Below are 16,115 nucleotides of genomic sequence, written 5' to 3'. Positions count from 1 at the left end.
ACTCATGCAAGTGAGCAGTGAAATCTACTAAGGTTAAGGAAAATGGATGTTTCCCGTGTACCTGCTTATCTGTACCCCTGAGTCGTATTTCTCGTTATTCCTTAATTATAAACACAATCAGTAGGTCTGAGTCTTGCCCAGAGAAGTGGTAGAAAGTGGTCCTCTCCGGCGGCGCAGAGGTGCGTGCTGAGATGCTGTCACTGGGCAGCTGCAGGGGTGGTGCTGGAAGCAGGCTTCTCTTCCACGATGCCTGTAGACTCACTTGGCCAGACAGTAGAGACTCAGATTTCTACACTAAACCTTGTTAAGATTAGAGGCTTTATCTAGATCTGGCCCCTTTTCAGAGCGGTTCATTGAAAGAGCAGAAATCCCAATACTCTGCTCGTGCGGTTGGTCCTTTTGGCCGGCAGCTTTAAGAACAGGAGTGTTTTCTGCCATGGAAGAAGTTCTCCCAGTTGGTCAGTCATTGTATGTGCTTCCCTGGTGTTGCTAGAGGTAAAGAATCCACCTGCTAATGCAGGAGATGTGATAGACACAGGTTCCATCCCTGGGTTGGGAAGATCCCCTGGAGAAGGAAATGGCAACCCACTCCAGTATTATTCCCATGGACAGAGGAGCCTGGTGGGCTACAGTCCATGGGGTCGCAAAGAGTCAGATGCAACTGAGCACACCACACACACACACCCACACACACACACTCACCCACACACACTCACTGAAACGCAAATATATCCTTTTCTGTGCTGTGCTTAGTCGCTCAGTTGCATCCGACTCTTTGCAACCCCATGGACTGTAGCCCACCATGAGGATTCTCCAGGCAAGAATACTGGAGTGGATTGCCACCCTCCTCCAGGGGATCTTCTCAACCCAGGGATTGAACCCAGGTCTCCCACATTGCAGGCAGATCCTTTACCGTCTGAGCCCCCAGGGAAGCCCTTTTCTACGTGGTGCTATAATGAGTCTGTCCACCAGGTGGTGCAGCACACCGGGCCCTCCAGTGGACAGAGAACTGGCCTTCCGTGTGGTGTGATAAACTGTATGGGCCACCACAGTTGCTGTGGCTTGAGTCAGTACTTCTGCAAAAATATCTGAGTATGTGCCATAGCTTCAGGGTCCCAGGTGTCTGGGCTGGGGGCCTTGGCCAGTCTTCTTGCAGCTTCCACCGCTGCATACCCTGCCTCTGTGGGCTCCTCCTCCCTCTCATGTGGGGAGGAGGGTGGACCTGTAGCCTTTTGTAACCTTGTTCCTCTCTTACTAGCATTTCAAGGCTCCAGAGAAGCAAGAAAATTTCTTTCATAAAGTATAGAGGCTCTCGTTTTTACTATAGTTTATGAGCTTTATTACACTGAGGTTTGGGCTTCCCTGGTGGCTCAGTTGTAAACAACCTGCCCTGCTAGTGCAGGAGACGCGGGTTCGACCCCTGGGTCAGGCAGAGCCCCTGAAGGAAGAAATGGCAACCCCCTCCGGTGTTCTTGCCTGGAAAATCCCATGGACATAGATGCTTGGCAGGGTACAGTCCATAGGGTCGCAGAGTCGGACATGGCTTAACGCCTGAACAGCACCACTGTAGTTTAAGGAGACAAAAGACAGGGCTCTAAAAAATATGCATATTAGTTTCTGAGCAAACTATAGGTCTATAAAAGCAAAATTCCTGTGAGGTTGTACACACCAATCCTTTAATGCTCTATATCACTCAACAGCTTTCCAAAAACCTGAAAGGTAGATGCCTAGGGATCCCCTGGTGGTCCAGTGGTTGAGACGTCAGCTTCCAATGCAGAGCGTACAGGTTCACTCTCTGGTTGGGGAGCTGTAAGATCCTATATGCCTCGCGGCCAAAAAACTGAAATGTAAAACTGCTTCTGCAGTATCGTAACAAATTCAATAAAGACTTTAAAAATGGCCCACATCAAAAAAAAAAATCTTAAAGATGAGTGCATTATCATTCTGAGAAGTTGAGTACCAAAGCGGAGTGAGTAGAGGGACATGTCCACGGTCACAGAGCTAGTGGAAAGGGCAGGCTGGCACATAGTGGGGTGTGCCCTGTCCTAAGAGCCCCCTTTCTAGCTGTTCACTTGTGACCTGTTGGGAAGTTAAGATGGGCTCATCTTTCCCTTTCTGATACCGAAGGGGAGCTTCTAATTGCGTCAGAATGTTGCAGTTTGAGATCTTCTCTCTTTTGTTGTTCAGTCGTGTCCGACTCTTTGTGACCCCATGGACTGCAGCATGCCAGGCTTCCCTGTCCTTCACCATCTCCCAGAGTTTGCTCAGACTCATGTCCGTTGAGTCGGTGATGCCATCGAACCAGCTCATCCTCACTCTCTCTCTCTACTTTTAAAGAAACCCGTGGTCCAGATAATGCTCCAGGACATCCGCCGCATTTACAAGAGGAGACACGGCCTCATGCCTCTGGTGAGTTCCCTTGGAGGATGGGCGTCTTGTCTCCGGGTTGGTCAGTGGTTCATTGACTTAAAGCCCCCGGGGCCACTCTGGAAGGTGCCTGCATGTTGTGTTGTAAGCAGATGGGCTCTGAGTCTCATGGCTCCTTCTTCTGGGTAAGCTGGCAGTTTTTAAAGGAGCAGCTCTTTTGGTAGGTGGGAGGGCTGCGGGGAACATGTTCTTGGCTCCCAGAACAAGAGGACTCGAACACCCTGGGTTTCTCCCTCCCAAGTAAGTGCTCAGGGCTCTGGGTTTGTACATGTAGAACCGGTCCAGGGCTCCTTGCCGCCACCCTGTTACAGCCCAGCAAGGTCTCCAGGCAGAGCTTAGAAGTTCTTACAGAGCCAGCCCTCAGTGGAACTGTAGCACAGTCACTGTGGACTTCGATTACTTCTGCCTGCAGGCCTGGGGAGATGGAGAAACAGATAAGGTAACCATTTCAACAACCAGGGCTGTCCTGCCTGCCATGCCTCTTATCTCAGGGATAAGCCCAAGTCCACCCTCCTGTGAGTCACACACTTATAATCTAGAAACCAGTCCCCACAAAGGATGTGACTCCAGGGGCTTGTCATTTGATGTCAATATCAATGTATTTGTTCTCCTTTGAAGATGAACCAGTGAGTTGGTGGCATTACAAAAGCATTGTGGATATTAAAGCAGCTTGTTTTGGTGTTTTATCTTTATGAAATTTAACTGTTTTCCTGCCTCTCTTACATAGAAGGTGATTCTCCATTTTCAGTACCAGTAGAGGATTAGGGAAACAGATGCTGTTAAAAATACAGAAATATAGTCATAAAGAGAGAAGAAATTGGCATTGATTAAGTACTTTGTGTGTACTGGGCAGTTTATGTACAATATCTGTTCACCAGCACAGCCGCTCTGAGGTTACAAGATACCCTATTTTACAAAGAAATTGAGACTCCAGGAGTTAACTAGTAATATGAAAGCCTGTATTTGAACCTAGGACAATGCTTTGTTTTCATCCTTTCTGTTACTGTCCCGTCTTGGCCTCACCAACACATCATCTATACAGCTCAACAGTTTCCTTAAGAATAATTGCAAGTTCCTATTTGAATGAATTCAATTATCAATTTGTTAAATTGAAATAGTTATGGTTGAATTAGTTTTTCATCAATAAGAGGATCACTCAAGTAATTTATGTTTCCATGTGGCGCTTGTGGTAAAGTATCTGTCTGCCAATGCAAGATATGCAAGAGAGACAGGTTCGATCCCTGGGTAGGGAAGATCTCCTAGAGAAGGAAATGGCAACCCATTCCAGTATTCTTGCCTGGAAAATTCCATTAACAGAGGAGCCTGGTGGGCTACAGTCCATGGGAATACAAAGAATCAGATACGGCAGGGCACACAAAGTGAATTATATTCATTCAGTGAAATATTACATAGTCATTAAAATATAAACCAACCATGTATAAATCAACATACACAAATCTCAAAAACCTAATCAGAAAAGTATGTATTTTTTAATATACAAAAATGCTACATATATTTAGAGGCACATAAAAATGTACTTAAAAGTATAAAAAGTATGCCTGAGAGTTCTAAATACAAAAATCAGAATTATGATTGAATTTATAAAGGAAAGCTAAACATTTGTGTTTGAAAAACATATGTGAAGACACAAGTTGCCAATTTTGATTCAGCACAAATTCACAAATGTGATTACCAATAAAAATACTCAGCACTAAAAGCGATTTTATAAAGTTTAGCTGAAATACATGTCTTGTTCTCATGTTATATAAATTAGATGAAGAGCTGGGGAATATGCACACAAGACCTACAAATAAAAAAATGCAAGTGTTGAATTGAAAGGCTTTTGTACTTGAGTCCCTCACACTGAGGTGCCCTTTGTTCTGTCCTCCCTGGATTTGTAGGGCTTGGAAGTGTTTTGCACAGAAGATGACCTGTGTTCCAACATCTACCTGAAGTTCTATGAACGTCAGGACCGAGACGACCTCTACTTTTACATCGCTACATATCTAGGTTTGGTGCCCACCCGCCCTTGTATCTGTTCACGTGGGGGTGGTTCAGCAGTGGAACAGTCGCTGTGTCCACTGTCACCTCTCCAGGGTCCCCTTTATCTGTTCTCATCGGTAACCATCATTAGCAGAGTGGCATTTTAAAAACAAAGGGAAATATAAATGAAATTTGGTAATAGTTCACTCAAATTCGGTTTTTTAAAAAACTCTTGGTGAGCTTTTTCTGTATCTTAACGACACCCAAGTTGAATGGATTATAAAGAATACACGTGGTCATTTTTTATGTCCAGTCCTATCTTCCGTTGGTTTATGAATGCCAGGACTGGGTTTCCTCATGTGAGACAGTGGGGTATGCAGTCATGTGTTTGTGATCATTAATTGCGGTCCTAATCACAAAACTGGGAAACGGTACAAAAGGAACACATGAACCTGCGATGCTCTTATGGTACCCTGGAGCGCAGTTTGCTCCTAACTACTACTTGCTCAGTCTTCCATGGGAAATGTGAATTTTCCCACTTTTGTCAGAGAGGACACCTGTATTTTCCTTTTTTTTGAGCACAAACATATTAAGTTGTATGGTTGAATTAAGTTATTCTTGGTTTCAAAGTTGTCAGATGACTAGAATGGGATGCGTTAAGTACATGTTGGAATTTTATTAATACCATCTCAGTTTTGTTTGCTGTTCCAGTGTGCAGTGAACCCATTTATGAAGTAGTGAGTTAATTCCCTTAGAAAAGAAATTTTCTCTCAAGGAGGAATTGTTTGTTTTCACGTGAAGAACATAGTTTAAAGTTTATAAGTGAACTTTACTAAAGTTCATATTTGCTTATTCTCACATTAAGCTATTCAGTTTAACTCAGTCCATAACTATAGCTTTGCTTTGGGTTTACTGTTATCTCCTGCCTCCCAATTTAATTTTTTCATTTAATTTTTCTAACTGTAACAAGCTTGCAACAAAAAACTCATCTCTCATAGTGAGTCCTAAAATCTTAAACCCACCATGGTCTAGAAAGTCTGCTTCTGTGAAGTGTCCTTTCCGAGTTTATTCCTGAGATTGTTCAGACTTCCTCTGTGATGTTCTAAGAATGGAAAATCAGAGGATAAGTGTTCTGATTTTTTTTTTTAAGCCCTTTCCCGGTAGCTAGAGAAGAAACTTGGCAAAGTATTTAAGAATAAATATTGAATCAGCAAATGAGGGAAGTTGTTTTATGCTGCCAATAAAAAATTGAAAGCAGAATTTTCTAAACATAATAGAAAAATGGACTCATTTCTCAGGAAGATTCTCACTGGTGTCACACAATCTGTGTTTTCCTTCTTTTCTGAGGTTATTTCCAGGTGGTCTCTCTGGGCCTTCTAGTTGAGAAATCACGTCCTCCTGACAGACACCTGATTTCTTCTTCAGCAGTTTCTGTTCTTTTCTGTATTCCTCACTTGCATAAATAATACATAGTCATTGACAAATCAGCCGTGTGCCTGTCTTCCAGATCTAAAAGAGAAAGAAAAGATGGTTTTGTTTTGATTTCGTAGGAAATGGAGGAAATGAGCTTTTTCAAATGGTAATGGCTTCTTAAAGACATTGAAATTCAAGCACATTGGGAACAATTCTTTGTTAGTAAATACATGTTGTAGACTACAGATAAATATAGTAAACATTATATGTTGCCATGTAATATTGATGTATTTGCTTTATATTTTCATGTTTGTTTTATGTCATATCTATTTAATAGATGTGATGCTTTATATCCTATATTTTATAGATGTGATATTCTATGTCATATCTCTCACAGATATGATGTTTTATATATTTAATAGATACAGTATGTTTCCTGTCATGTATCTCATAGATATGTTGTTTCATATCACATATTTGATCATTTTCCCTCCTGGATCTTAGAGATGCTCATCCTTGACCAGACAACTCTTTTGTGAAAACAGATTAGCCTACTTTTCTTTTTTTGAAATGTGCTTTTCAACAGTGGGTTGAAGGGTCTACACTGCAAGCCCCTGTAGGAACGTCACTTGCTGAGTGGCCGTGGCCTGCGTGCACTGAGCGTGGTGTGACCCGGCCTGTCCCCCTGTCCCCGCAGAGCACCACGTGCCGGAGCGCGCGGCCGAGGGCTACACGCTGCAGTGGCAGCGCGGCCTCCTGTCCAACTACCAGTATCTGCTGCACCTCAACTCGCTGGCCGACCGCAGCTGCAGCGACCTCTCGCAGTACCCCGTGTTCCCCTGGGTCATCGGCGACTACAGCAGCTCCGAGCTGGGTGCGTGCGCGGGCCGGGCTTTCAGAGCAAAGAGCTCGCTCCGTCCTAGGACCACGTTGTGATTCGTGAGCAGAATAAAACCCATTCCATCTCGTGACTCTAGGTGGCCAGTTTCTGCGCCGTGATGCTGGATAACACGTGTTACGTGAATTACGTGTGTTCTGTGTGTTCTCTCTACTGTCTCTGAATTTTTTTTAATCCTAAAGAAACTACTCACATACGTCTTGAAAGCCATACCCAGAAAACACGCATGTGATCTTTAGCCAGTGTTACCATAATTACCAACAAGTATTGTTTTCAAATACTGAAGAGTTTACTTGGAAAATCGCATCTCAGGTTATCATATTAAATGTCAATTCATATTCAAAACTGTGATTATCAAAAGTAATAACTATTATAGAGCACTTAGTTCAGTTCAGTAGCTCAGTCGTGTCTGACTCTTTGCAGCCCCATGGACTGCAGCACGCCAGGCCTCCCTGTCCATCACCAACTCCCAGAGTTTACTCAAACTCATATAGAGCACTTAGAAAGTACTGAAATACTCAAGGAAATAAGAATCATCAATAATCACATTACTGAGAGAGTATATTTCTTTCTCTCAAATTATTTTACCAAAATTATTGTGATTGCATAGTAATTTTATAATGGCTTAAAATTAGATATTGTGAAGATTTAATTACTTTTGACAGTTCACTGATTGCTCCCTTTTACTTGAAAGAGGTCACAGCTTTTCTAGGAATATTATTTATCTGATAATTTTCAGGTCCCCAGTTCTCCAATTATGCTATTATCATAGGATAATATTCACAGTAACTCAAACCTAAAAAATAAATTTTGATAGAATAATGGGCTTTGAAATTTGTTTACTTTTTTTTGCTGTCATTTTACTTGGAATATAATTTTTCTTAATCAGTAGGTCTTTTTTTAAAATCAATATTGTGAACATTTTCAAATTAGATTTTATTCTTGAGTGGTTGTAGCTAACACTCAAAAGTTCTAACCTTTACAGCTGTATAAATAACCACCAGAAATACTGTGATTCTAATGAATCTGTAACTTTTAGAAAGCTGTTTATTATTTGGAAATAAATGTGTGCATGTGAATCAGTTCAGGGGGTAATGTTATTAAGTATAAGCTTGCCGGCTTTCTATTTTCTTTTCTTTTTTTTTTTTTATTGAATTATCATTGGTTCACAGTGTTGTGCCAATATCTGTTGTACAGCAAAGTGTCTCAGTTTACACACATATGCAGTATTTTTTTATATTCTTTTCCATTATGGTTTATCACAGGATTTTGAATATAGTTCCCTGCATTATACTGTAGGACCTTGTTGTTTTTCCATTCTAAATGTAACAGTTGGCATGTGCTAACCCCCAGCAGCCGCTCATCCCTCCCACCTCCGCCATATCCTTGGCAACCACTAGCCTGTTCTCTGTGCCCGTGAATCTGTTTCTATTTTGTAGATGGGCTCATTTGTGCTATATTTTAGATTCCACATATAAGTGATATGATAGAAGGTATTTGTCTTTTTTTTTTCTGACTCACTTCATTTAGTATGATCATCTCTAGTTGCATCCTTCATTTTAATTAATTTTTGACAATCTGTTTCTTTTGCAGATCTGTCAAATCCAGAGACCTTCCGGGATCTCAGTAAGCCAGTAGGGGCCCTCAACCAGGAGCGTCTGGAGAGGCTGCTGGTACGTGGACCCGGGGATTCCTGGTTTCTAGGCAACCCAGGAGCCATGGCCTGTGTTTTTATAGCTCCTGACACTCGTTTCCCCAAAACTTGGTGGAGGTGTATTTGAAGAGACCAAAGGTTCTGAGCATATTCTTTACCCTCCTCTGCCCTCTGCCTTCCTTCCCCGAGGAATTTAGCTGCTTAGCATTTGCTTACAGTTCAGTGGGTAGGAGCTGAGCTCATCATAGGTTTGCCAATTTATTTTCACGATGAAGTTACCCTTTGGCGAATGGCACAAAAGATAGGTAAAATTTCTTCTTCTCAATCCTACCCCAGCAGACATTGTTACCACTGAGCCAAGAAAACCAAGATGCTTGTTGCAAGAATGCTGTGTTTCTTCAGTTTCCCCCCTCTTTTTATCTGCTCCTTTTCCTATTTAAGAGAGAAACTAGGGGCTAGGATGTGATCAGGTCATGGTTTCCTTAGGCTTTGCTCCCGGATCAGTTACTGTCTTCCCAGCCGGCCCTCACAGGCCTCCTCTCCCCATGCTGCAGACCCGCTACCAGGAGATGCCGGAGCCCAGGTTCATGTACGGCAGCCACTACTCCTCCCCAGGCTACGTGCTCTTCTACCTGGTCCGGATCGGTGAGCTTCTTCGTTGTCACTCCCGGGGACGCACGTGTGCACGTGGGCTCTGCAGTGATTCTGTGAGCTTATTAACTCTGGTTTCTCCCCCTCCAGCACCAGAGTACATGCTGTGCCTGCAGAATGGAAGGTTCGACAACGCAGACAGAATGTTCAACAGGTAGACATCTGTGCCTCACATTCTACTTTTTAAACCTTCTCATTTATACATGCACAATATGTTTATCTGGAAAAACTAGATATAAACAAAAATGGAAGGACATGTAAGAAAACATATATAGTGTAAGTTTAAAAACACTTCTGTTTATTCCATAAACTTTTATCCAGTATGTAAAAGATTGTAGTTTTCTATATATACATAAATGGTTGGACTTCCCAGGTAGCTCAGACGCTAAAGAATCTGTCCACAGTGTGGGAGACTTGAGTTTGATCCATGGCTTGGGAAGATCCCTGGAGAAGGAAATGGCAACCCACTCCAGTATTCTTGCCTGGAGAATTCAGTGGACAGAGGAACCTGATAAGTTACAGTCCAAGGGATCACAAAGAGTGGAACACAACTGAGCGACTGACACACACACAGAGTAATGTTATATCTGTTCCTCTTACGCTTTGTGTAGTTGTGTGTGTGTGTGTGTGTAAATGTGAGAACATACCTTAAATAGTTTTTTGTCCTGCCTTTTGCAGTCTTGTATTAAATCTTAAAATTTTCCCCATATTGTTAGATGTTCTGCAAAACGGTGATTGTTTTTTTTTTTTTTAATGACTGTATCCCTTCCTAATGTATGACATAATTTAACTGTTTATTTGTTGTTGGACATTTAGGCTGTTTCCAACATTTCATTATTCTAAATAAGCCTGCTATGAATTGAATACAATTCCCTGTGAGTGTTTAAATATTTTTTAGTTACAAAAGTAATTTTCTTACCATGAAAAGCAGAGAGTATAAAGAAGAAAATAACTTTGCTTGGCATCTGACCACACTGAGACAGAACTCACTGTTCATCTTTTGGTCTGTGTCTTTTCTAGTCTTTTTCTAAGCTCTGCACGTGTCTATTTATAATCCCTTTTTGAAATGAGCTATTAAAATAATTGTGCTCATTTTTCATGTTTAAGCACCTGCCCGGAGTGGCCCTTCAATGAGGCCATGTGTGGGGGAGGCTCCTGTCTTAGACTTGTGGATGTCCCCACCCCAGGTCCATGTCCTGACCCTGTGCTCACACCCTGTGTGGACCCAGAGTTTTCTTGTCTGTAAAAGGGGAGTGGGGGGGACTCACATGAATGTTGGGAACTATGAATTAATAAGAGAAATGATCTGACTTAGGTAAAGTGTAGAATAGCGCCCTGGCTATTTCCATACCCTCGATTTAAAATCAGTTGAATTTTTTTTTTTTCATATTTAGTATTGCAGAAACTTGGAAAAACTGTTTGGATGGTGCAACCGATTTTAAAGAGGTAAGCAGTTACCAAGCTAATGATTCACTGGGCTTGTGGCTTCTAACTGCTTTAAAAATGTTTGCTGCTGTTCTTTTCTTTCTTCCGCAAAACTTTCAGCTGATCCCGGAATTCTACGGTGATGATGTCAGCTTTTTAGTCAACAGTCTGAAGTTGGATTTGGGGAAGAGACAAGGAGGGCAGCTGGTTAACGACGTAGAGCTCCCCCCTTGGGCACGGAGTGAGTACCACCTGGGAAGCGCTGAATCTTGGAAACCCTCCACTTAGTCGTGCAATTTCAGTATTGTTATTTAGTTGCTTAGATTTTTTAAAACAACAGTAGAATTCTCTGTCTGGAGGAGATGGTAAAAATCTTACTCCAAATTGTAAGTATTCTGTGAGACCGTGATGTAAAAACATTATTATGTACTTGAGAGAGCTAAATGTAAAAATGATTTTTGCCTCTTCCTCCACCGCAGATTTATATTTTACATGATGGAAGGGGTGGGTGAGCCTCAGTAAGGACCATGTCCCTCTGGCCTGTCCCAGAAGCCCTGCCTGCATGCCTGCGTGTGTGCTTAGTTGGTTAGTTTGTGACCCCATGGACTGTAGTCCGCCAGGCTCCTCTCTCCATGGAATTCTCCAGGCAACCCACTCCAGTATTCTTGCCATTTCCTCCTCCAGGGGATCTTTCTGACCCAGGGATAGAACCTGCATCTCCTGCGTTGGCAGGCGGGTTCATTACTGCCGGTGCGCCTGGGAAGCCCCAGTGTCTGTCGACATGTGGATTGACAGAAGGAATGGGAGAGGTATCCCTGGTGGTCCGGTGGTTAAGACTGCACATTCCCAATGCAGGGGGTCAGGGTTCAGTTCCTGGTTGGGGAACTAGATCCCGCAAGCCCTACAGCCTGGCCAAAAGGAAAAAACAAAGGAATGGGAGGAAGTCAGGTGGCATCCCTGGGTGTTCTGATGGTGGCTTCCTCCTAGGTCCCGAGGATTTTCTCCGGAAGAGCAGAGCCGCGCTGGAGAGTGAGTACGTGTCCGAGCACCTGCATGAGTGGATCGACCTGGTGTTTGGCTACAAGCAGCAGGGCCAGGATGCTGTCGGAGCCCATAATGGTGTGTAACAGCCATGGAAACTCCATTCAGCATTTGATGGAAGCAAAAGCAAACCCCCCACAATGGGCTCAGCACAGCCCAGCTTGTTTCCTTGGCCAAAGCATCTGGTCTCAATATATGGGGTCTCCTGGCTCAGAGACCCCGGATTCGATCCTGAGTAAAGAGGAGGAAGTGCTTTTGTCTAAAAACACCCACTCCTCTGTGATCCAAGGGGTCTATGCTGAAGTATCCTACCTTCAGCATGTCCACTACTTCCCATTCAGTAATTTCTGCTAAAGCTCAGTCAGGATAGGATTGAACAGCTCCTGCAAGGGCCCTGGGGCTTCTGTGTTACTGAGCAGATGGGAGCCAGCTGCAGCCCTCCTCTTCACGGTCAGCTCTTGTCTCCTCCAGGCTCCTCGGCACTGGTGGCAGGAGGTGGTCTGACCCCTCACTTGTCCTCCACACACGGCACTCTGTGCTTACCCCAGGAGAAGGCGCCGACTGAGACACGCACCCAGATAACAGAGTGTCTCACCACCAGTTAGACTGCAGCTCAGAAAACCAACAGTCCTCATTGATGTTGGCCCAGGCTGGGTGGTATAAGGCTATTTTGCAAAGTGAAAATCAGTTTCTTTGAATACAACTTAAAATTTGTTGTTTTTAAAATTCTGAGCATTGTGAATTGGAAGAAAACAGTACAGCTTTCAATAGTGTTTTTGTGTCTCTTTTTCCAGTGTTTCATCCGCTGACCTATGAAGGAGGTGTGGACTTGAACAGGTATTTACGTGTCTGTAAGGAATTTTCTTGGGCTTCCCTGGTGGCTCAGACAGTAAAGCGTCTGCCTGCAATGCAGGAGACCCGGGTTCAATCCCTGGGTTGGGAAGATCCTCTGGAAAAGGAAATGGTAGCCCACTCCAGTACTCTTGCCTGGAAAAATCCATGGACGGAGGAGCCTAGTAGGCTACAGTCCATGGGGTCGCAAAGAGTCAGACATGACTGGGCGACTTCACTTAAGGAATTTTCTACTTGAGCCACAAATGAGCTCTGTGTCTAAATGATGAATGCAGTTATCTGAGGATATAAAGGCATGGGAATGTTACAGTGAATTATAGCCCGCTTTTACCATTATATAAAATACTGAGCCTCAGAAATTAAAGACATGTAATATGGTCTGGGGGCCTTCCCTGGTGGCTCAGTGGTGAAGAACCCACCTGCCAACACAGGAGATGCAGGTTCCATCTCTAGGTCGGGAAAATCCCCTAGAGGAGGGGATGGCTACCCACTCCAGTATTCTTGCCTGGAGAATTCCATGGACAGAGGATCCCCATGGCTATAGTCCATGGGGTCACAGAGAGTCAGACACGACTTAGCAACTGAACAACAAATAAACAATACAGTCTAGACAGTTCTAGCATATAGTTGCTGTTACTATTTGAGGGTTAATCTCTCTCCTGGTGATCTGCATTATTTGAAATGCACGCACTCAGGGAGCTTGACCCCAGTGGTCACCACAGGGGTTTGTGTTCTGTCCTAAAGCATTGAGGATCCTGACGAGAAGGTCGCCATGCTCACCCAGATCTTAGAGTTTGGACAGACACCCAGACAGCTCTTTGTGACACCCCATCCTCGAAGGATCACCCCAAAGTTTAAAAGCGTGTCCCAGCCCTCCAGTTACAATGCCTCCACGGCAGATTCTCCAGGTAAATCTTGTAAAGAGAATAACAACATGAGCACCTTCTGTTTCTCTTTCTTGATTAAGCCATTTTCTGAAGGTTCTAGAAAAGAGACAAGTTATGAACCCTGAACAGCTTAGAGATGATTCTGTTTTACTGTCTCACTGAGTTTCTCCTACAAACAGACCTCTTTTTGTTGTTTTGTTTATTTTTTTTAATTTTATTTTATTTTTAAACTTTACAAATTGTATTAGTTTTGCCAAATATCAAAATGAATCCGCCATAGGTATACATGTGTTCCCCATCCTGAACCCTCCTCCCTCCTTCCTCCCCGTACCATCCCTAAAGGAAATCAACTCACTTTTAGTTTCTGGTAATTTAATGCAACCTGGCAGCGTTTGTTGTTGTTATGTTCTTTCTTTTCTGTTGTTTTCCAAGTTGGCCTCTGATTCTTAGCCATTCATGTTTTCATGTTGATCTGTCCTGGCTGTGGTTGCTGTTAACAGGGTCACCTAGCCCTGTCCCAGGAGTGACTTCCAACATCCCTGTTTTTCCACCCCCACGTACAGATCTTCAGTGCAGGGTGCTCTGTTTATTCGATTCTGGTTTTTTATTCAGTTATTTGACAGACATTTACAGAGCCTCTGTGCCAGGTGGTAAAATGAACTTGACCCTGTTCTCACGGCTGGTATTTAGAAAGGGAAGAAAGAATGAGTCCCTTCATCCAGTTATCCACGTTGTACATTTCACATAAAACGGCCTCAGACCCCCAGGCTCCCAGGAATCCGACCCTGCGTGGACCTTGGGAGCGGAGTGGTTGGGCTGCTTGTCATCTCCCAGTTCTACATTCTGTCCCTGGCACGTCCAGGCTCCCCAGGCCATACACTTGGGACCTGCTCGGCTCAGCGGTCCAGCTGCCCGCAGTCTTGTGACCTGAGAGAGAAAGCTCCACGGGTTGAGTCATGAAGACCATGGGATTATCTCGTGATGCCCTTGAACCCATGCTCAGTTTAATCACCAGACCCATCCACGGGGATTTTCTCAAAAGCGAAATTGTTCCAGCCCTTCTCAAAACAGAAGCAAAGGGATGGCTTAGCTAGTCCAGCCCAAGAGGGTGGTAGTAGCTGGTTTCATCTCTTCTTTCTCCTGCTCAAAACCGAAACCAAAACCCTGCAGTGTTGTTAGGGAACTGGCAGGTTTTTGAAAAGATTGCTGACAAGGAAATGGTTATTCAGTGCCGTGTTTCCTTAAGTTCCCAGCTTCAGGGTTGAGTGAAAACTCTGCAGACATTGCTAAAAGTGCACGAAGGCTTTAGTAGTCAAAGATACTTCTTAATCTTCAAATGATGTTTTATTTAGATCATACACCTGATTCTTTTTCCCTTCACTAACATGGAGCTGTCTAACAAGTGCATTTCAAAGTCGTTCTTTTTCGGTGGGCGTTTTGCTGTCTTAGTTGTTTGATTTTAATGGAAATTCTTGAGACTCTGACACTTGTCTCCAATGCTGGTTAGAAGCTTAGTTGACTGAGTTGCAATTTAATGTAGTCTCTCCAGGCGAAGAGTCTTTTGAAGACCTGACGGAAGAGAGCAGAACCCTGGCCTGGAGTAACATCACCCGGCTAGAGCCCCAGGAGCAACACAGAATCCACAAAGAGTAAGAGTGTGTCTGCACTGGCCGTGCGCACGGTGGGGTCTCGGCCTGGGGTGAAGCCAGGTTAAGCTGAGTCACGGGGGGCCGTTGTCATTCAAAGCTGTCTTGGTTGGTTTTTATCCCCCTACACCGTCCACAGGGACCAGCCACCCGGGGTCAGTGTGGCACAGAAGGTGGGTGTGTGTTGTTTCGGCCATTGATCATTCTGGAGCACAGACGGATATACTGATGGCAGGTGGCTGGGTGCTCCTCAGACAGGCTCACGGCCCTCGAGTCCGACGGTGTGAAGTTCTTGAGAAACAGGATATATCTCCCCCATGTGTCACATTTACTGTTATCATCTGGGAAAATGTGTCCTTTTTAAAAAATGAAAAACGTGTGTGCATACATGGAGAGAGAGAGCGTTGCAAAGTTCATAAGAATTTTTTTTAAACGCCCTCCCCCAAATCAGGCTTGCGTTGGCCCCAAAGGGGTCGTGAGCATCTGAGGCCCCTGTCTGCAGGGGTGGTGATGGACTCGGTGGGAAGGTTGGGAAGCACTGACCTCGCTGACCCGTCCTGCTCCAGAGAAGAAAACTCAGGCTGGGAGGAGGCCCCACGTCCTGCTCCAGGGCCACCGATGCCCTGTCTGACGCTTGATGCCATGTACACCTGGTTATGGGTGGAATGGAACAGGCCTGTCCCCGTCCGATCCACAGCCCCCAGTCAGAGCATGGCTTCCTGCAAAGAAACCTGTGGGTCCCCCTTATTCCTTGTAACACTGGCTATCCCTCATCACCCTTTCTAAACAGCAGGTAGAAAGGGGCCTCGACACCTGAGGCCATGAAGACATGAGGGAACCTTGAAGAGGACCTGCTGGGACTGATACTGACCTGGGTTCTTGACCCCCTCGATCTGTAGACATTGATCAGAGGCCAGACAGGAAATTCTGGCGAGGCTTTGTTGGGGCCCCGGCTGCAGCAGAGGGAGCAGGAACAAGCAGCAGGTTCCCTTGCTTGCTCCACAAGGAGGGGCAAGCTGGTTCCTTAAGTGGAGTGAGGGTAGGGCTGGGTCCAGGCGTCGGGCCAGAGGGGTGGCATATGTGGTTGCTCTACCCCTTGGGTGCTGTGTGCAGGGGACATGCGCAGTCCCCTGCTTTTGCTCCCAGCTTTTCAGAACTAGCATCAGATTTTTTTTTTATCTTTTTCTATCTTCTTGTCCATAATTTGCCCCAGCTGCCCAGGCATGCAGTTATTTTTA

At 44.5% G+C, this 16,115-nt stretch overlaps 1 protein-coding gene across 1 annotated transcript in view; it reads left to right on the top strand.

Annotated features, from left to right (window-relative positions):
* The window catches only part of NSMAF (neutral sphingomyelinase activation associated factor), a 65,816-nt gene that overhangs the window by 40,006 nt on the left and 9,695 nt on the right, over window positions 1-16,115 (top strand). The window contains exons 11-22 of the mRNA XM_061438792.1: window positions 2,338-2,409; window positions 4,329-4,437; window positions 6,521-6,697; window positions 8,315-8,394; window positions 8,930-9,020; window positions 9,117-9,180; window positions 10,421-10,472; window positions 10,572-10,692; window positions 11,439-11,570; window positions 12,287-12,329; window positions 13,089-13,252; window positions 14,772-14,880. Coding sequence (XP_061294776.1) covers window positions 2,338-2,409; window positions 4,329-4,437; window positions 6,521-6,697; window positions 8,315-8,394; window positions 8,930-9,020; window positions 9,117-9,180; window positions 10,421-10,472; window positions 10,572-10,692; window positions 11,439-11,570; window positions 12,287-12,329; window positions 13,089-13,252; window positions 14,772-14,880 — 1,214 coding nt within the window. The remainder of the gene's footprint in view (window positions 1-2,337; window positions 2,410-4,328; window positions 4,438-6,520; window positions 6,698-8,314; window positions 8,395-8,929; window positions 9,021-9,116; window positions 9,181-10,420; window positions 10,473-10,571; window positions 10,693-11,438; window positions 11,571-12,286; window positions 12,330-13,088; window positions 13,253-14,771; window positions 14,881-16,115) is intronic.

This window comes from Bos javanicus, chromosome 14 (genome assembly GCF_032452875.1).
Source record: "Bos javanicus breed banteng chromosome 14, ARS-OSU_banteng_1.0, whole genome shotgun sequence".
NCBI lineage: Eukaryota > Metazoa > Chordata > Mammalia > Artiodactyla > Bovidae > Bos > Bos javanicus.
This window is presented reverse-complemented; position numbering and strand designations above follow the sequence as displayed.